At 35.9% G+C, this 22350-nt stretch overlaps 1 protein-coding gene across 1 annotated transcript in view; it reads right to left on the bottom strand.

Annotated features, from left to right (window-relative positions):
* Positions 1-22350, bottom strand: part of LOC134203546 (twitchin-like) — a 57799-nt gene that overhangs the window by 20318 nt on the left and 15131 nt on the right. Inside the window, exons 2-4 of the mRNA XM_062678397.1 lie at positions 21009-21030; positions 20571-20733; positions 20350-20491 (exon numbers count right to left, since the gene is read on the bottom strand). Of these exons, the coding sequence (XP_062534381.1) occupies positions 20350-20491; positions 20571-20733; positions 21009-21030 (327 nt within the window). The remainder of the gene's footprint in view (positions 1-20349; positions 20492-20570; positions 20734-21008; positions 21031-22350) is intronic.

Genomic DNA, 22350 nt, shown 5'->3' with positions numbered 1-22350 from the left:
GGTCCGATGACCGGTCTATACATTTTCTCCTTCCTACCTGTGCGTTCATGTCACCGATGACGATTTTGACGTCCGCAGTGGGCATCCATCGTATGTGTGCTCCAGCTGTGCGTAGCTCTTTCTCGTCGTCGGGTCTCCCTTCGTAGTGCAGTTGACGATGATATAGTTGAAGAAACGGCCTTCAATCCTCAGCTTACACATCCTTGCGTTGATTGGCTGCCACTCAATCACGCGTTGGCGCATCTTACCCGCACTATGAAGCCGGTTCCCAGCTCGCTGGTGGTGCCACAGCTTTGGTGAAAGGTAGCCGCTCGATGCCCGCTTTTCCACACTTTCTGTCCTGTCCAGCAAATCTCCTGCAGCGCCATGTTGTCGAAGTTGCGGGATGTAATTCATCGTAGATCATCCTGTCGCAACCTGCGAAACCTAGCGACTTGCAATTCCATGTTCAAGCTTCCAATCGTGATCCTGTATTCGTCGCCTGGTCTTTGCCGATTATATCGAGTCGCATTATCTCTTATATTGTTCGTAATTATTGGTTTTCTAGGCGGCTTATTTGGCCTGCGCAAACCTCCTGTCTCGTCGGAGGGCCGTCGTGTCAGGGCTGTTTAGCGTCCCACCTAACACCAGTACTTGGGCTTGTGCGCTTTGGGCGGCGCACGGTCGCTTAGGTGGGGCCTATTCGGATACATGCAGCTTTTTATGAGGTTCAACGGGCCCACTGTCAACCCCCACATCCTGGCAAGCCCCACAACTCGCAGAGGGCCTGGGGAGGGATCGTCAAGCCCTTGGACTAGTCCCTGCTGCCCTCGAACGGAGTTCTTTGGGCTTCTGATTAAAGCTCTTTGGGCTTCCAAATGGATTCTTTAGGGTCCCGAACAGAGTTATGACGGGGTTTTAAAAAAGTTTTGGGTTACGAACGGAGTTCTTTTGGACTTCAAACGGAGTTTTTTGGACTTTGATTACAGTTCTTTGGGCTTCCAATGGAAATTCTTTAGGGTTCCTAAACTTCCTTATTATGGGTTTAAAAGAAAAGTTTTACGGTTCCGAACAGAGTTCTTTCTGGGCTTCAATGGAATCCTTTAAAACTCAAATGAATGGAATAAAGTTCTTAAGAACAACCGACTTGTATGATTACATTGCACAAAGCAAAGAAATCGATTTCTAATTGGAAAATTCTGAATCTATAATTTCCTGTACGCCACGAAACTAACTTAGAAGAATGACAGCTACTTAAGGCTGGAATAAATTTCGTAATCTGAGAAAGTGTCGTACCAAATTACAACATGCATGCATTTTCCAGTTGAAAGCTTGAAAAATACTACTCGTTACACCATTTTGGAAAATGAGGTATACCGTGCGGGACCGAAATCCGTCAGCACCGAAATCATCCACCTCATGAGATATCAATAAATTAAAAGAGGTTAAGGGTAATTAATGTAGGAATAATTAATCTTATCCTGTTCAGATACTTGACAGTAAGCTTTTAGGGCATATAATTGGAAAGAAGGCTTTGAAATTAAAACCACAAAATCAAAACAAATCTCCACCACCAAACGCGGAGTTTTCGCCGCCATTTTGTTTTCGGTAGAGCATAATGGCACCAGAAGTAACTGTGTTTTAATTGCTAATTGCAAATCATTACATAAGATAAGCGAAATACAAATCAAGGGATCCTTCTCAAGGTGCATACCGAACTATAGTGGTAGTTTGGTCAATCAGACTGTTTCAAAAATATTTAGTTAACAAATAGCTGTACGGATTTTAATCTTTGATTCGAAATCCGTCCACGGTGACGGATTTCGAGTCAGGGTAGTTGATTTAATTGATTATTTTATCACGTTTTCGTAGTTTTAATGAGTAAATGTGAAACACTTCAAAATTAGAACCTTGTGTGCGCATGTGAATGACAAACGTGTTATTTACATTCATTCCTATTTTCTAGTGGCTTTTTAATATACTAAGGTGCTTAAGTGTACATTCATGTACAGTACGTCACTTTTTCAGATGACGGCAGTGTGGTGACTGAGTAAATTGAATTGCCGTCTCTATTCTTCTCTCGGATATTTCACTCAGTTTTCGCTATGAGTGGTCCCGCTTTTGACGGAAACTTAATATTTCCGTGGGAAAAAGAGGACGCCCTACTCAGCTACTGAGAGTTGGAAGTTAGAGTGTTCAGTCACACTCGTGTCAATCAATAGAGGCAATAAACTATATATAGAGGAAGATTGTTGCTGTTGTCACTGGCGAAACATCTTTCGCTGCGAAGATAGCGCACTAAATGTCAACGAAGGAAAATCAATACGTTTTATAGATGTGTACCCAACATGTTTGGGAAAGATAACAAAGGGAACCGCAATCGTCCTCTATAGCTTATTACATCTATTTGTCAATCCTTACTTCTAAACGAATCTAAATAGTGGTCACGAACGACTGAAATCTTCCCTATACCCTCTACATCTCAAAGGAGCACATCGTCGGGTTTGTGCAAGTTTTCCTAATATTTGTCTCGATCTTCATTTAAGTCGAAATGAGTTGGCTCACTGTATTCAATTTCTGTATTATTTCAATTTGTCTAAAATTGTTTGTTGATTTATGCAAACACACACACAAATCCAGCCCTTGACTGTTGTGTTTCTGATAAAGCACGATCTTCAGTTAGCCTTGTGATCGAAAACGCTCAGGCATACTTAGTGCTGATATGAGAGAGAAGACTACTGCTTGAAATCCCAGATATAATGTTTTCGTTGCTAAAGAGATCATGAATCAAAACAAAGTATTTTTTAAACCAAAAAAACAAATGTTGCCTTAAGAAAAACAAACCTGTACCAGACAAATCATTCGATAAGGAAATACGAGAAGAAACACACAATCATCGAAAATAGTGAGCTTCGACTTCAAGGCTGTATCATGCGGACAAGTTCTCTACCATGCTCTTTGAGCGTTTTGCCCTCGGCTAGGTTAGGCTTATTCATGCCAACGAGTCACGTTTGAGCCATTGTATCTCCTTTGTTCCAAACAAAGTTTCTCCCTAATAATATGCGCCCTTCCACTTCGACCGATAAAGTTGTTGTTTTTTTTCACACAGTCGTCCAACCATTCGGAGCTAATCACCATTAGGAGTCCGGCTTTGTTGTGTTCCAGTCGACTAGACTCGGCAGCAGTCTCCTTCCGTCTTGATAATGATTCTCCGCCAGTGCGACAGTCGTTGATTAGACATTCATGCTGCAGCTACGCCGGAGAGTGTGCTAAGTTTCAGTTGCAGAAATGTGTAATTATTCATTCTAAACAACAATTAGAAGCTGCGATAATGGCCGTGTAATATTATGTAATGTGCACCGTGTGTCGTCCGCATCGCCCTGTAAGCGGGATAAGTGACAAGTCAACAACGTGACTCTTTTTTCGCTGCCGCTTTCCAGGAGATAACGAACGATCCCAATCGCAGTTCCACAGCAGACGCAAAGTTCTTAAAGTACCGAGCTGTAATGATTGAGCGAACGGGTCAATAGCTTGTGACTGGTTCCTCCATTAGCATATTAAATATTCTGCATAAATGCAAATTTATAGTTGCTGCGTGAAAGAATAGTGCTTGTCGCATCTGTCATCGTTTACATTTGATCTGTTTCAAGCAGTCGTCAATCAGAATTATCTAGTTGCTCCTACGGTCAATAACTTTTGATTCTGAAGTAGTATGTTATCGGAGCGTATCCATTTGGAAACAAACGCATGCAATTTCGATTCACGATGATTTGCCCCCCAACAGCTTTTATTACATCCAAACAAATCGTGCTGCTATTCGCAACCCCTCGCCATTGAGCCATTCAATCACATTTTATTGCTGTCAGAAGCGCCACCGATCACCGTGTCGCGGTTTGTTGATAAGAGCACGCTGCCACGCCGCCCGCCCGCCGGTTGAACAGGTTTTCCGACAAATACACTTTCGACGCCTTGGCGACGCGACAAACGACGCAGTAGACCCACCAGCAGACGCGATGCAGCCAACACTCGTCTGCGTGACTCACTTTGTCTGTTGGACATAAAACGGATTCTCGCTCAGGCTCGCGCGGCGCGTCACTAAAGAGAGCAAAGTAGAGAAAGTCTCTTTGAATTTTTTGCAGAAGTTTACTCTGATTACCACTAGGTGGTGCTATATCAATAGTGGAGTAACAAACCTTGCTCTAGTTGATCGATTTATGTGCGCTTTATTGACTGAATCTTTTGGAAATTTGAGGACCATTTAGTGAAATGAAAATTTCTTTCAGAAACTTTAGTTCTGTTGTTATAATTGATCCGTTATTAGTATTTAATAAATTTTGTCCTTGTGGTCTCCTATTGACCAAGGAAATGTTCTGAAAATTTCTTAAATTTCATTAAAATTTATCTCTGCAATTTGTTAGCTATTTATTTTAAATGTACTTCAGTCAATCTTTGATTAAGGGTTTTCAAATAATTTCCATTCTTTCTGCTCGACGAAAACCAAAGCTTCCACTTCTAACTGCACTGGGTGTTTATCAAATTCATTTCATTTAACTATCATGTGTCTACAAGTACAAGTTAGAATTCAAATTCTTTCACAAAGGCGTTCATGGTGTTCAGAGTGATTAAAAATCTAGTTATTGGCTGAATCTCATGAAGGTGACCACCGTCTAAATTAGGGTACAAATGATCATACTTAGAAGATCATAATGGCTGTAATGTGTTCACGAGGAGGGCGTTGTCTTATTTGAGTAAATGATGAGACGTTCATACCGTTCGGAGGTGATCAGTTGAGTCTCTTGACGGTGATCTCTGTTCCAATTTGAGTGCAAATATTGTTCTACAGGGTTTAAATGGCAATAGTGATCAGATGAGTGGTATGAGGCGACCACTGACTGTATTTGAGAGCAAATTATTGCACTGGGCTAATTTGAGTACGCCGCGAAAATTGTTCAAAACTTGATTTCAACAATGAAATCTTCAGAATATCCACAGGATTTTAGGAAATTTCAATGGAAGCTGTTCAATTTCATCGGAAAATGTTCCTGAATTTCTTTGTATTTTTATGGTTGATTTTTTGAAATTTCCATTAGAAAATCTTCGCAATTTCGACGGAAAATTGTAAATAGGGAAAGCATTCGATAATATAGTAAGTTAATGCACAAGCATTTAGACATCCTTCTTAACCTTTGTCCTTCTTAACCATTGATTTCACATTTATCTGATCTATCACAGTGGAAAAAATTATGCTTTTTGTTTGAGAGAAAATTTGAATTCTAGATCTGGAAAATTGATTTATAGGAAAAATGGATGCTGAATAATACAAATAGACATAAATAAATCAATAAAGACAATAAAATAATGATTTATTTTCAAGACATGCTTTTATATTCGTGATTTATTAAGCTGTCGGAGATTATAACGAACAAAACTGCGAGCAATAAAAAAAATGCATTCATGCGGAAATAAATTTACTAAAAGCGGACATAACGCGTTGAATAACGTCGGAAAATTATTGAATCTTTGATGTGGATCCCAATATTATCGCATGGATGTGATCTTTAATGCGGCGAAATTGGAATAATCTTAACTTATATCGCAACCGTTTATCAAGAGATTCTGAGGAAGGCCGAAATATACTGATTCTATTTTCTAAATTCATAAATAGCATTGGGGATGGATTTTATTTTATCGTTTATCGACATTATTCTTGATATTTTCCTAGTGTCGATGGAATGACTGGCTGAACAATGGTTGAAATAAAATCTTGTTCAGTTATTAACAAACTGTGGTTTGACAGATCGACTTATTGAATAAGAGTCCAATTGATTCATATTCAGCAGATTATTGATGTTATGCATTGAGTGAGCCATATCTAACAGATCAAGGATGGCGCGGATGACAACGTTACCGCGGATGATCAAATGACAGCAGTTCGAGACCATTTAGGAAAATTTCAAAATGCTTACATGAAAATAGCAATTGCTTCAAAATACGTTCATTGGAGATCTTGATGATATTACCTTCTATGTGTTATTATTTCGAAGAATTCACATGTAGCTGAATTGAGGCTTAGTAAAATGCATATTAAAGGTTTAACGAATCAGTTAATAAAGTTGTTTTCAAAATGAGATGTTGTAGTGTATATTCTTCAAAAATTGTTTGAACAAAGCTTTAACATAAGTTGTGATAAGAAATAGTACAGACATAAACACAGCGCTAAAAATCACATCACACTGATGTTGTTTTCAACTAGTGAATGTTTGTTGGGAGTTTTGCTAGAAATTGTCACTAATTAATTATTTAGGTGTATTACTTCTACGTGAAGTTAAACGATTTACATGATATGGAATATCATCTTCAATTGTATGTTCATGATAGATTTGTAGTTCCTTAGGATACGCAGCATGAAGAATGTTTTTCTATAGAAGTCGATTTAAAAGCGAGCGAGGCAATATTTGTGATGGAATATCAGCCAGTGAGATATATCAGTTTCCACACTGATACTTCCTCCCTTCATACGAGAGTTTGGCAGGAGGAAGGTCGTGCAATATACCATCACAAATATTGCCCTCGCCTGCTTTCAAATTACTCTATAAAAACATCCTTATGCTGCTGTATCGATGTATAATTTATCTCAAGATTTGGAAGATGATACTACTAATAAAAATTCGTTTGGCCGAAATGGTGGTTTGGCGAAAAAGCCATTCGGCCGAACGCCTCGGTTTTACAACAAAAATGTAGACCAGTTCAAATGGATTTTCTGATTTTCAATTTATTTTTATTTATTTTATTTTTATTTATTTATTTTTTTATTACCAATTGATTTTTATTTTTTATTTTAAAATTTTCTAGATTTCTTATTGAATTTTGATAATGAATTTCTGATTTTCAATTTCCTGTTTCGGATGTCTTCTGATTTTCTGTTTTTTTATTTCTGAATTTTCTGATTTTTTATGTTTTCTGATTTATTATTTTCAGAATTTTACAATTTTTCTGATTTTTCCGTTTTATTTTTAATTTTTGAATTCTCATTTTTATGATTTTTTTATTTTTCGGAACTTTTTTTTTTAATAATTTTTATGTTTTATGTTTTCTGATTTTTGATTTTCTCTTATATTTCTGATTTTCTGTTCTTTTTTATCTTTCTGATTTTTTGATTTCTTAGATTTTTAAAAAATTCACTTTTTAGGTTTTTTAGACATTTTCTTCTATTTTTCTGGTTTTTATATTTTTTCTGATTGAGGCTATCAATCTGTCTGGATTTTTTTTTTGCTTTCTGTTTTTTTTTATTTTTCTGATGTTATTGATTTTTCTATTTTTAGTATTTTTATTCTTTAGAAAAAAATTTTTTTGGTTTTTATTCTTCCAAAATCTTTTTTCAGAGATTACAGTTTTCTTCAGGTTCTTCGATTCTTCAGATTTTTTTTATGATTTCTGATTTCTGGTTTCTGGCGAAAAGATCATTTGCTAGAAATATCGTTTGGCGAGAGATTTTGCAATGCCATTTGCTGAACGTATATAGTAAAATGTTGAACAGTTCGGCCAAATGGATTTTCGGATTTTCTTTTTCAAATTTTCATGTTTTAATATATTCCTATTTTCACATTTTCTTTTTCTGATTTTTGATTTCTGATTTCTGATTTTGATTAACGATTTCTGATTTCTGATTTTTTATTTCGACTTCTAATTTTTCTAACTTTTCTAATTTTCTCATTTTATGATTTTCAAATTTTTCTGATTTTTTTGAATTTTCTGATTTTTCTATTTTTAGATGTTCACCTTTTCAGATTTATAGATTTTACAATTTTTCAAATTTTTCTGATTTTCAACTTTTTTCTATTTTTCTCATTTTATGATTTTTCTAATTTTCTTAATTTTCTGAGTTATCTTTTTTAAATTTTTCACCTTTTCAGATTTATAGATTTTACAATTTTTCCAAATTTTTCTGATTTGTCAGATTTTAGATTAATTTCTAATTTCTGATTTCTGGTTTCTAATAATCAAGAAGATTATTTTCTACTTTTCATAAACAAAATCGAAAAATATTCAAATCAGCTTTTTTGTTAACTCATTATTTTTTTTTATTTTATTATTTTTAAATTTTCTAAAATTTCTGGTTTTCTGATTTTTCTGATTTTCCGTTTATTTTTTTAATTTTCTTATTTTTGTTGTTTCTAATTTTGTGATGTATCTAATATTTTTATTTTTTAAAAACAATTTTATTTTTTGTATTTTCTGTTTATTTTATTTTTCTAATTTTTCTTATTTTCCTGATTTTTTATTAATTTTTGTTTGAAAATTTTTTTGTTTTTTATCCTTTAGAAAAAACTTCAGATTCTAAAGTTTATTTTTTTATTTTGATTCTTCAAATTCTTTGACCTAAAAGGTCATTTGCTACAAAATGCCGTTTGGCCGAAATGGTGCCATGAAAACCATTCGGTCGAAGGGTGTTAAGCGAAATGTCATTTGCTGAACGGCAATATGATTAAAATGTTGAACAGTTCGGCAAATGGATTTTCTAAATTTATGATTTTTAATTATAATAGGAGACTATCAAGTTATGTGATTTCGGTATGCAGTCTCAGTAATAAACGATAATTTTGATTTTGTCCACGATTCGACCACTTTTCGGTCTTCTTCAGGGAAATTTGTTATCTTTCGTTTGGTTTTGGATGAACATAACATTGTGAGTGTCAAGTTTGTGGTGTACATCAGTATAAAGTCCGTAGGCTCCAAATAATTGTTTTTTTGTTTGTGGGCAAAGTATAGTTTTAGAACTTTAAGTTTTTAGAACCACAAACTTGACACTTACAATTTTATGTTAACCGAGTTTCCTGAAGAAGACTCGAAAAGTGGTCGAAACGTTGGGACAAAATCAAAATTATCGTTTGATTACCGAGACTGCATAGTCAAAACGTAGCATAATTCATGATTTTCATTTTCATAATTTACGGTCTTCTGATTTTCATGTTTTGATTTTTATTAATTTCCTAATGAATTTCTGATTTTCGATTACTTTTTCTGATTTTTTCTAATTTTTCTGGTTTTCCGACTTTTCTGACTTTTCTGATTTACTGATTTTGAGAATTTTTAGATTTTTAATTTTGTAGATTTTTAAATGTATCCATTATTCAGATTTTTCTGAATTTTGATTTTCTTTTCTGAACTAGTTTTCTGCTTCCTGATTTCTGATTTCTTTTTTTTCTGATTTTAAACTTTGAGTTGTTTAAAGAAAAATAATAGGTATTCAACTGAGCATTTCCTGCTCTTTATGAATTATTTTTCGATTGTACTGATTTGTCTGATTTTTCTAATTTTCCTGACTTTTTTTAATTATTTTAGTTAATTTTTATATTTAAATCATACATTTTTCAAGATTTTTAGATTTTTATTTTTTACAATTTTGTAATTTTTGGGATTTCATTGATTTTATCAATTTTTCTGATCTTCTGATTTTTCTGATTACTTGATGTTTCTGATTTTGTGATGTTTTTGATTTTGTAACTCTCTAATTTTTAAATTTTATAATTTTTCTAATTTTTTGATTTTATACATTTTCTAATTATTCTGATTTTTCTGATCTATTTTGGTTTTCAATTTATGATTTCAATTTCTGATTTCGGATTTTCAACTTCTTGATTATTTCAAACTTCAAGAAATAAATCAAAAGGTATTTCCCTTGATGCAAATGATCCAACTGATTTGTTCTGTCTAATTTACCAGATTTTCAGAATTTTAAAATTTTTTTTAATTTTTTTAATATTTTAAATTTTTCTAATTTTCTGATTTATAAAATTTTTCTGATTTTTTTTATTTTATTGATTTTTCTGATTTTTCTGACTTTTTTTAGATTTTCAGATGTTTTAGAATTTTTGGGTTTCTTTTCTTTTATCAAAATCAGAAAAATCAGAACAACGAAAATAAGAAAATCAGAAAATCAAACTTTTCTAATTTTCATGATTTTCAGATTTCTCTGATTTTTTTTATTTTCTGATTCTTTCTCAGATTTTTCTGAAATCTAATTTTCAAGTTTTTAAATGTTTCAGGTTTTCAATTTTTAGATCTTTCTGATTTCTGTTTCTTCTGATCTCTGATTTCTGATTTCTAATTTCAATTTTCTAATTTCTGATTTCTGATTTTTAACTTATTGATTATTTTCTTACTTATCTCTTTATGCAATTTTTTGATCACACTAATTTTCTGATTTTTCTAATGTTTTGATATTTCAGATTTTTAGATTTATTTGAATTTTTAGTTTTTTTTCTAATTTGTCTGATTCTTCTAATTTGACTGACTTTTCTTTTTTTTAATTTTTCTACTTTTTCCGATTTTTCAGATGTTTTAGATTTTTGATTTTTTCTGATTTTGATTTTCCAGATTTTAAAGATGTTTTAGGTTTTTCTGATTTTTCGGATTTGTTAGAATTTTCAAATTTTGATCTTTTCTAATTTTCTCTGACGTCCAAATTTTTAAATTTTTCCGATTTTTCTTATTTTTCTGATTTGACAAATTTTCTGATTTTTCTGATCTTTCGGATTTATTTTCAATTTTCACATTTTAATTTCTGGTTTTTATTTCTTCTTTCTAATTTTTGTTTTTAATTTTTAATTAATAATTTCTGATATACGATTCATGATTTTTGATTTTCAACTTCTTGATAATTTTCTTCTCACGGAAAAATCAAATGGTATTCAACTCAGTTTTTCCGCTCTTGATGCAAATTTTTCTTTGATTCTCTGATTTTTTCTGATGTTTCGGTTTTAGATTTTTGGATTTTTTAAATTTTTACTTTTTTCAAATTTTCAGACTTTTTTATATTTTTCTGATTTTCCGATTTTTTAATTTCTTGATTTTTCTTATTTTTTGTTTTTTTATTAATTTCTGATTTTGCCTTTCTGATGTTTCTGATTTTTTCTGATTTTTTCATTTTTCTGAATTTTTATGTTTAAGATTTTTAGATTTTGTTTGATTTTTTACATTTTCCAGACCAAATTTTGATTTCTCGATTTTTAGAATTTTACATTTTTTAGTTTTTTATTTATTTATCTGATTTTTTGATTTCTGGTTTCTGATTTCTAATTCTGATTTCTAATTTTGCTTTCTTATTTCTAATTACTAGTTTTTGATAAAAATTATTTTGAGCTTTAGTGGAATGTTTCACCTGTCATAAGACGAGTTTAAACAATCCCATTGAATTCCACCATAACTAGTTTTGATTTTCAATTTCTGATTTCTGATTTTGAACTTCTTATTTTCTTACTTCTCAAGAAAAATTATAATTTCGATTGAAATCTGGTTTGATTGAGCTATGACTATACTGCAAAGTGAATTTTAAATAAATAATCTTACCCTTAACTGGCCTTTGATATGTTTGACTTTTGATATTTTAGTTTAATACATTCAGTTATCCACAGATTTCTATTGATAGTCATTTTGACTAATTTCGCGTGTTCAGTTCATAAAAGTCACATTAATTAATACTGCTTTAAATCTCTTCCAGTCATTTATTGAAAACCACGGCTAGTGGTTCATGCGGATAAATCTTTCACGTGCATCAGTCCACTATCAGTAACTTGTCGTCCTGTTGACCACATACCTTCGGTACTACAACCTCATTCACGCAAGTACCTTCTCCGAGCCGGAGTCCATTTCCGATCATTTAACAACAGCCATCGAACGTTGCTCAGTCGAATATGGATGTGCCAATCAATACCACTGAAATGTTGACTGCATCCGCTATTAAATTAGATATCTCAACTACGCGTTATACATCCTCCCACAATCCATCATTGAGCACCAAATGGCCCTTTCTGCCGAACGACCAAGTCGGCCACGGCATTTTCAGCAACAAGACTTTTAAGCCAAATAACCAGTTCGGTCATAACATTTTCGGCCTAATCGTTTGTTTGCAAAAGACATCTTCGGCTAAATTCATTTGCCGAATAACGCGTAAAGCTGAAAGTCATCCAGTTGGCTGAATTAAACGTTTGGCTGAATAAAACCTTTGGCAAAACGGTTATTAGGTCGAAAATAGTTTGTCAAGAAATGTCATTTATCTGAAAGCGACTGCCATTTAAATGTCGTTTACGGAAGTGATTTGCTGAAAGGGTCGTTTGACCGAAAATGTTATTTACTGTACTGGTTTTGGCCAAACGTCGATTAGTCCGTTGTGAGTTTTGGCCGGATGGTCAACGACCATTTCGGCCAAATAACCTATTCAGCCAAACGACTTTACGGCTGAAGGACATTTGTCCAAAAACTTTGAATGACGTATTCGGCCGAACAGCCTTGTTCAGCCTTGTAGTCTTTACAAATAACTTTTGTCAAAACAGCCTTTCAAACGTTAAAAATTGATTTCAACAAGAAAATCTTCAGTTCCGAAAAATTTTAAACGGCGGCGAAGTCTAGTCTCAGGAAGGTCTAAGGTCTAAGTTCCACTGTCTAAATTTGAGTAAAAACATTGCACTGAGGTGTTCGCAACGGCCACATTGATCAGTTGAGCCTCAAGAAAGCGCTACTATCCAAATTTTAGTACAATAATTGCACTAGGCATTCTTCATTTATTTTTTATACTTTAACTCAACATTAGATGTCTCAAATCTTATTAAAAATCAGTATCATTTTACAAATAAATCTAGAGGCTTGAGAATAGGTCGTAGGCAAAGAGCCTCTCTCGGTTTCATTCTCTTCGATTATTACAAGCTATACACAAATTTATTTTGGATTTTGGCAGATATCTAAAGACAATAACTTTGTCTAGCGTGCTAAAGATAAATGTAGAAAATGCTAAACCTGATCTATTAGGAAAGAGAGCGTGACAAAGAGAACCTCTCTTGCACATACACCTACTCAAAAATCTAGAAATGTCTAAAATCAAAATTCATATACATCTGCATATCAAATTTAAATTTAAATGTTTTAGAAAACTATGTTTCTTTTACAATTAAAGAGCACTTACAAATATTAAACCAAGACAGGAAGTGCAGCTGCCGCTATGTTGTGTACAAGAATGGCCAAAAATAATTGCACTAATACATTCACAGTGTCCATAACGATTGTCCGAGTATAACTCTTATTATGAGGACGATCACTGTTCAATGAGTTTAAATTATTGGAATGAGGCCTGACGAATTTGATTACAAATGAATGATGTAATGCATGCGGTTTCTTTAATTATGTAACTTTTTTAGCTATATGAATTACTGAATTTTTTACTGCTCTCCGACATTCTCTTTTGAACCATTTGCAGATGGCACGCACCTTCTTGGACCTGCTGTGGGATTACGGCGTGTTCGTGTTCATCATCTTCTCCACGCTGGTTCCCTGTGGGACGATTCTTCAAGAAGGAGAAACCAAAGCGGACTATGTGTTCGGGTTGGCACGATTTCGATGGGCGCATGATGCTTCGATCGCCCGTGGACGCTGGGCGTTCGATCGTTCCTGGATACCGAGTGAACTGTTCTACTGGGTCGGCCATGGGAAACCCTGTACGGGATGGTGACCGCCTATCCGATCGTGTGCTTCGTGTTCATCCCGGTGTACTTCAATCTGGCGTTACCTCTCGTTTACCAGTATTTGGATTTGAGGTGAGATTCAGCAATTCTTTAAAAGACAAATCTCATTTTGAACCCTTTCTTCATTATGAACAGGTTCAACAGCCGCATAGTTCGTTGCCTGGCGTCCGGAACCACGTGGTCCGATCTTTACTAAACCTTGGCGTTACGGTTTACCCAACGGTGCTGAATACCGTCATCGGAATACCTTACTGGGTCTCCTTACTCGGAATATCCGTCATCATGTCATATTCAACCTGCTAGGGAGGACTGAAAGCAGCTATCATGGCCGATGTAATCCAGGGAGTCACCTTGATCGTCTCGATCGGTACATCATCCAGTCAATGGTCACAGTTGGAGGTTTCGGAAGATTTTCACGATTCCGCAGAAAATGGTATGTCTGGATATATATTTTTCTATGTCAAATGGTGGATTTAATCCTGTTTAAAATTTCCAACAGGCCGCTAACTTCTTCAACTTTACGGGAGACTTCACTACAGTGGATACACTTCGGCCTGGTTGGGACAGCTCTTCATGTCGCTGAGTATCTTCGTATCAACAAACTTTGTGAACGTTATCTGAGCATGAGCACGTTTGGAGGTGCGTCGCACTCTGATGAGCACATTCTGTCGTGGTCGTTGTTCTCCTTGGCGTGGATCGTCGGAATGGGAGTCTACTCGGTGTACGCTGATTGTGACCCGATGACCGAAGGCTACATCAATAAGATGGACGAAATTTTGCCATTTTTCGTGGGGGACAAATTCAGCTATCTGCCAGGATGTTGGGATTATTTATGGCATCGCTTTTTCAACGGAGCGTTAGCTTGAACGTGTCAATCTAACTCGCTGGCTACCGTTACCTGGGAGGACTTCTTGTCGCAGTTGCCACGTTTTAAGGGCATCAGCGACAAGCAACAGTTGACATCATCAAATTCATCGGATCAGTCTACAGGTTATGGTAATGGTGTTGGCTTTGCTGTGGGACTCTTGTCCGGAGTGATCGAAAGTAGTATGCTCATGACTTCCCAACGTCGGACCGCTGCTAGGGTATTTCTTGCCATGCTCGTACCAGTAGCCAACTGGAAGGCGCAGCCTGCGGAATGATGTTTCTCACATTATCACTCTGGATTACGTTCGGAAGTCTTACCGTAACAAAGAAACTGTCTGCTGCCTACTACTATTGAGGTAAGTCCGCGATTACTTCTCATCGGTCATAAAGTTTTCAATATCATTTTTTCGTCAGGGTTGCAAATGACACATTCTCGTGCAGTTATCAAACCATCCAAATCGTGGCTTCTCCAACCTCCCCTCGAAGTTGAATCGGACTTCTCTACCTGGACGGACCTCGGAGGTGCACTCGAAGCCCGTCAGTTCCCGGAAAACCTGTCCTCTCGTACATGTACTACAGCTTAATCGGAACATTCCTAACCGTCACCATCGGAATCCTCATCAGTTATCTGACACACGAGATGATGCTTACGACCAAAACTCCTCCATCCGGCGGTCTATCGTTTGAGCCGAATGCTGCCCGTAAGCCCGCCGCTATGTCAACAACCCGACATCCGCCAAACACCCCGGCGACATCCAAGAAAATTCCTCTGACAACCCGGCCTTCAGGCCAGGCATGGAGTCGATACGGGAAGAAGTCTCCTGGAGCCGTCGGTATTCGTCGTCAACACGCCGCCGGCTTCGTCCAGTGTTCCCAGTGCTGAGTCAGCTGCGTTTACCAACCGACAGTTAGACTGCGGCGAACTGACAGAAGTCCGAACGTGAGTCTCCGCTCACCACCCATCCTGTTTGATTAGCTAGTAAGGTGTGTGCCGCTGTCATTATTTAATGCGTTTGTTTGTTAAGTTGAAGGCTTAGAACACAAAGACTGTGATAAGACATAATCAATTTGAGATATTGAAATAACTACAAAACAGATTAGAATCGAGTTTCCATCGTTGTTGAGCAACGATTATTTCATGGAATCGAAATCAAGTACTTGCTAGTATGAATATCTTTTAGAATAAAATATGTTTTCAACTCTTGACATGCCCGTCTTGGGTTTCGTATGTGCCAGCGCTGTTGTGAATATCACATTACCAGCTTCCGGTTCTGCCCACACACATGAGCACAATGGACCGGCAACGCAACACTACGCTCGAGTAATGAATAACTTCCTGCTCAATTTACCATCTTTTATAGCAGGATGGCGTGTCTCAAAATTCCCAACCCACCTTGATTGTGTTGACGATATGTGATGCTGTCGAAGTATGAGGCTGGTTCATCCTCTCGGTTTCAAACTGACGATGATGTGGATGAGAAGTGGTAAATTGTACAATTTCTCATCATGCGATGGATGCGAGCTCCGTTCTTCGTAGCAACGTCAGCAGAGTTGATGTTGACTTATCAAGTGGAAAACACCATTTTGCTTCGTGCAATGGGTGGAAGCTCTTTCACCGGCTTATATTCGTTTTACAGCACACGAACGTGGGATACTTAATATCTAATGTTTTAGGTCTATTGTGTTATGAGAAATACATGCAGGCAGAATTGTAGTAAAGTTGCCAGAATTCTGCTAATAAGAACAACTAGGTACTAGATTGTTAAAAAACAGGTTTCAAATGATCAACCAAGACTTGCCATCGTTGATTCTCAAATTTGTTTTGCTATGCAGCTTCTTGCTTTTCAACCATGCAAATTTTATCTTATTTGTTTGAAGCATAATCACATCTAGCATGCTGTACACTATCAGCTCTCTATATTCCACAGGTGTCACAACAATTACTGATAACATCAGATAAATTGTACGAACTTTTAAAACATGTACGCGTATTGTGAGGAATTCTAAGATATGCGGTTTGTTTTCGTTTTGCTTCCCAATTGCTTGCAAATAAATAAATCACTGATAAACTATGATTGAGAAGATGTTCACTTATCCGGGAGCTACTTATAAGGCTGGATGATTCAATAGTCATTTATTCGCTGGGAAACCTCGGTCCGAGAAATCTTCTAGCTAAAAGAGTCGTCAGTAAACTGTTTGTTCACATCGCACAATTATACACACATCGGAGAACTTCGTAATGTGGAAAAGGAGAACAATTTGGGAAGGCAGTGAAATTCAGAAAGTGCTATCAGAAATTATTATCCTCAAAACGAATCTGGTGATTGAATGGTACGAAGATAACTTCTAAAGTGAAATCTGGCTACCTCTTCGTATCAGGTAAGTGTAAGAAATATAGTGAAGCAGTTATGTTTTCATCTTACTGAACATAGGGTAAAGTGACTTAGGTCCCTAACCAATAGTGGACCTCCAGACTTTTTTTTCATTATTACAGCAAATGTAAACATTTTGATATGAATTTCCGTTGAGGAACCTACCTTACAGTCCTATAATTTTATTACATGCATTGAAATATGGAAGAAAATTGATGATTTTTACAACTCTATAAAATAAAAAACCAGCTGTCCATATAGGAATATTTTGGGGTTCAAAATAGTGAAGACGAACGTCCTGAAACGGAACATGAAAATCAAATGAAGTGTCGACTATAGGAAAGAATTACTCCCAAGTAGCACACAACATCTTCCTAAAAGCTCCTTGTTCCTATTCAGTTTCATTGAGAAGGCGTAAAAACATCAAGCACGGAAAAGTTGCACAAGATGTCAAAACGTTCAAACTGTATCAATGTTTCATTAAAATTGCAATAGATACTTGTTTGAATTTGAAACAAACAAACAAAGAATACTACTACATTTGCAAACACGAAACAAAATCTCGCTTAACTTTTCAAAAGGACCTAAAGGCAATTTTTTGAGATTAATTTGAGTACTGCAATCAAAAGCTTACGTTCTGTTGATTGCGCTATTCAAATTAAATCACGAAAAAATGTTACTAGGTCCTAAAGTATACTGAAAATCTAGTTGCATATTTTTCACATTAACTTCAATGCGTCTTTCAAAATTTAATTTGTTTAAATTAGTTTGCAGATAAGTTGAATGTGTCTTCATGTTTAATTTAGCATCGTTTAACGTTTGTACGCATTTTTTGATGGTGCAGTCAGTAACAGGACACTTGGATACAAAACTTCATAATCGTATAGTTTTTATTGCGAGTCAAGTCCCTTCGAAGTGTTGAATGGTGCTGGCAGAGTCTATATAGAGTTGCGCAGGAGGATCTGCTTACATATAGATAGGTGGAATATATGGATAGGCAAGATATCCTCTGTCTCACGAACTGTCAACGTGTCTCCAAACGAGCATGACGTCACGATTTCAATGGAAACGTTAGGGCTGTGACGTCATATGCGCGTGTCACGGGCAAAATCTACTCAGCCATGCTTTCTCATCTATAGATTCTACTATCATGTGCTTACACTGATGCTGAATGATGCTCATGTATTATGTTGGCAACTTGCATTTTAGTTCAACCCTCAAGTGACTTTCACGGAGTGTTCACTCTAAAGATTTCAAATTGCATAATTAGGCTTCCTACAGGTGCAAATAAGTCAGTTCTTGTTGCTACTTTATTAGGTGTATTAAGAACGTGATCGTCACTTTTTCGGTATAAAATTGTGTTTTGAATGGCATAATATGTTCCGCAAGAATATTGATATTTATATATCATTTGAGGTATCATTTGAGAAAATTTTATTTTGACAATTCACCTAAAAGTGAGATAGATTTTTTTCAAAATTGTTTGAAACCAGTACGCTAGACAGCATTAGAATTAGCATTTAATTTCGCCCAATTCGTAGGTGGTACAAGCCAAGACTATTGTATGAAAGATCACTTTCCTCCGTTACCACAGATTTGATTTGGGACTAATTAATCTCTCTTAGATGGAAGCAATGCACACTCTCAATAGTCGAGATCTTCCTACTACGTCCTTGCGAATGCTGAGGAAGGAAGGATGTTAGTTGGACACCTACTTAAGAAAGATGCAGAGAACTCACGACCGTGTCATAGGGTGCCACGGGAGGTTTTGGGATTGTGTGGAAAATTATGGTAAATCGTTGTGGTAGAACGTGAAAAACACGGAAAGAACTAAGACAGAAATTCAGTAAGAGAAGGGACGAGCCTGAATTGAACCGACCTCCGCTTATAAGGCAGAAGCGGTAGCACTAGACACCAGTAGTCTTTACCTTCTTGATTACAACTCTTTGTTTACATTTTCTAACACTGATCTCTTAGTGATGAACTTATAGATATATAAAAATCACTTAAATAAAGATTAAAAAATAACACTGATCTCTAAATCATCAAATTGATCTCGGAATGCAGTCTATAGATAGCTCAAGAACATCAATGCTTGTTCGAAAACCAGACAAGAAGTCATTAACAAAATTCTAACAACTCTCCTAACTTATTGACCTCGGAATGCAGTCATGGATAGGCTTACCAGGCTCTAGAACATCCAATCTTCATCAAAATCAGACATCGTCATCAACAAAATTTTACGCAACTCTTTCCTCTTTATTCTCACTCTTTGTTTACATTTCCATTCAGTTCAATCAAAGGTAATTGCCTATTTCCGGGATTAAATCCACCCGACTTGGACGTTAATTTACAATGTTATGAAAACTCATATGTAACATAAACGTTATGTGGAAGTATTGATTTGGAAATATGTGATTGGAACCCACTTTCCTTCGATGGGACTCAGACCCATGACCCTACAGTACGCTAGATGGTTGCTTTAACCAATCTAAGCACGAGAAGGACCTCCGTCGGCCTTCGCAACTAGCGCTACTAATGAGACTTCGAGATTCCCAAATTGGACGCTAGTCAAATCATCACCAATCCATTTATCAACCAATACTTCCACATGTGTATTGACACACGTCCATTAGAGAGCGTGAGTATTTAGAATGTCTGGCGCTATACACATTCTTTCATCAGCAACGGTACTGATCAAGTGGTTGTGTAGCAATACGTAATACTAGATCGCGGGAAAAGAGAGATAGAGATAAAGCGGAACGAAAGGGGAACGGGAAACAAGGTTAAGGAACAGGGATGGTACATGTGGATTAGATCAGTATCTCACATTTACGTTTTTTATTGTATGGGATACCGGCAACTTGGTACATAATCTCTCTCAATACATTTATTTTAGGAGGAATTCAAAAGAGCGCTTTTTCTTCAACACTGTCACCCTATACCTGCTCAATAACAGTCTTTACTTGATTTATTTTAATTCATAAGATCATTGTTTGGCCACATCAGTGTGATTAAAACACCCACCCCCATCTACCGGTTGAAAGCGACTTTTCATTTGCTTTGTTTTCTACATACAACAATTTGGCCGATATTGTTGTTACGATAGCAATTACAGTAGTATACAGAAAGTAGGAACAAAAAATACATGAAACTATGAAAACAGCAGGTAAAATGCAACACAACTTATGTACAAATTATAAATAAGTGAAAACAAAATAATGGGATTAAGATGAACATTTCTAAGTGAAAGAAAAACTAAATACTTCACGAAGTAGAAAAAAATAGAAGGATCACAGATTTCGCAGTCGACGAAGGGTACAAAACGTGTCATAACATTGCGTAATTTACTTTATCTCGTAATAAGGAATTATGTTCGGTTATGAATTAATTTATAAAAGGTTTGAGTTGAAGTCTGCTTAATCTGTGATCATCGTTGGAAAATAAATAAAAATAGAAGAATCTAAAAAAAAAAGATAAAATATAGAGAAGGGCAGTATATTTTCATGGCAACAATTGTTTTGTAGAACATTTCCAGGGTAGATGAATAGAACACCCAATCAAAAATTTAATTAGGAAAAACAATGGCGCACATTCACTCGACTCATAATACTCACTGTCGAAGTTCAAACTGATTGTCGCGCTCGATTCGCCCAGCTCGTTTTTGGCCGTCACCTTGTACTTGCCGGAATCCTCGAACGACACGTTGTCCACCTCCAGCGTCGCGAAGTACAGCTTGCCATCGTTTTGTACTTTGAACTGTTGAACCAAAAAGGTATGAAGATTGAAAAATCGACAACATTCGTAATACCTATATGTGGGTCCGGATTGCACCTACCTTATGCCTTGGGGTGTTATCGATCACTTTGCTGTTGTGGGACCACCTGATCTGTGGTTTCGGATCGGCCTGAATCTGGCACTCGAATATTAACCGCTTGCCGTCGTTCTCCTGCTGGATCGAGGGCTTCTTGATGAAGGTCGGTGCGAGTCCGTCGATTTGTCTGCGAGCGAAAATCGACAGAATTAGTATTTAAGAATATTTACAACTTTGTATAAAACAAGGCATGCACAGTGCATAGAAATTAGTTTAAATTCGATTTAAAAATATTTCTTTAATGGCGGACAAGATTTCCCAAATAGTCTCAGTATTTCATATTTCTGTGTAGAATACATTATCAGAAATTATAAAATGAAATAAACAATGTAAGTGTAGTTACAATCGACTTTTCAAGAAATTCTGAGACCATTCGACAATAAATAAAATGCAAGCACTTACCGCTCTCGCTTATCTATCCTCTCTGCGAATATGGCATTATTTGTTTTCCGTATGGTTTAGAGTTGTTGGAAAAACGGCATTCGAGCGAGCAATTTTGGCATTATTGTTGCAAACGTGGCGATGCAGCGAAAGCGTGAGCAATTTCGTTACGTTCGGGGGTTCATAAAAGCGTTGAAAATAAGCAATCATTGAAATTGATTCGATGGCACTTGGGTAGGATATCAAACATTAGTTTCATACATTGTACGGAAACCACATAAATGAAAACACACATCAAACATAAAATGTTAACGGGAATCACCGTAGCGTGGGGATATTACTTACTTTTCTACGGGCTCATCGACGGCTGTGGGGAGGATGGATGTGCACGATCACAGGTTGGTAGACACAGCGTGATTACGACAATTGGAACACAGATGAGGTTTTCGTTAACCATGTTGGACACAGTACATGAAATAGAAACAAAATAACAATATTGAGTTAGTAAAGTTTTGGTTAACTTCATAGGTTCACTATTAAATGCAACAATGTTATGATATCAATATTATTATTTTCTCATCTTCTATAGCAGATGCATTGTTCATCATTGAATCCCGTTGAAAATATATTAGCATAGACAGTTCCAGATTTTCATGGAAATATGATAGCTGCCGGTAGGGGAGACTGAGTAGACTTGATCCCTTTTCTGATTTCCGATGTATCACAACCAATAATAAATACCGTGGACCCCCGGTAATATGACCGTTTTCAATCTGAACACTTTAATTTGAACCCCGTTAGTTTGAACATCGTTCAAATTAAAAATGGTTCAAACGTCATTTAGCACGTGGAATCGAGAAAAAAAAATGGACATCGTGAAACGGAACGCAGAATCAAAACAAACCAGCAAAGAGAGCAGCCAGAAACCAGTTTTTCTTATGCAAATAGAGTAACCAGAAGTTCAAATTAAAAATGAACCCCGTTAATTTGAATGAGGTACCGTTCAAATTATCGGGGGTCCACGGTAAACATACGCGATTTCCACACAGACTCTCTAAGAAATATAGTATTCAACTTTACTGATGTATGACAGTCCTTAAATTATTGTTGTTATTGATACACAATCGATATTTTGGAGTGCTGTCAAAAATCGACTTTTGAAATATTCGGGGGAAATCGATCCCTCTCCAAGAACTTGCTTTGATAAAATTAGAAAGGCACTCTCAGATTTTTTTAAATATTTTTCCATCTAAATACGCGAAATTTTCGAATTGCTGTGCGTATACATGAACGATTTTTGTTATTGAATTCGACAGCACATGCAATTTTTAAATTTGGGGAGACTTAAATTTGGAGAGACTTG

The sequence above is a fragment of the Armigeres subalbatus genome, unplaced genomic scaffold, assembly GCF_024139115.2.
Source record: "Armigeres subalbatus isolate Guangzhou_Male unplaced genomic scaffold, GZ_Asu_2 Contig195, whole genome shotgun sequence".
Lineage (NCBI taxonomy): Eukaryota > Metazoa > Arthropoda > Insecta > Diptera > Culicidae > Armigeres > Armigeres subalbatus.
Note: the sequence above shows the minus strand (reverse complement) of the source record. Positions and strands in the feature narration are given on the sequence as shown.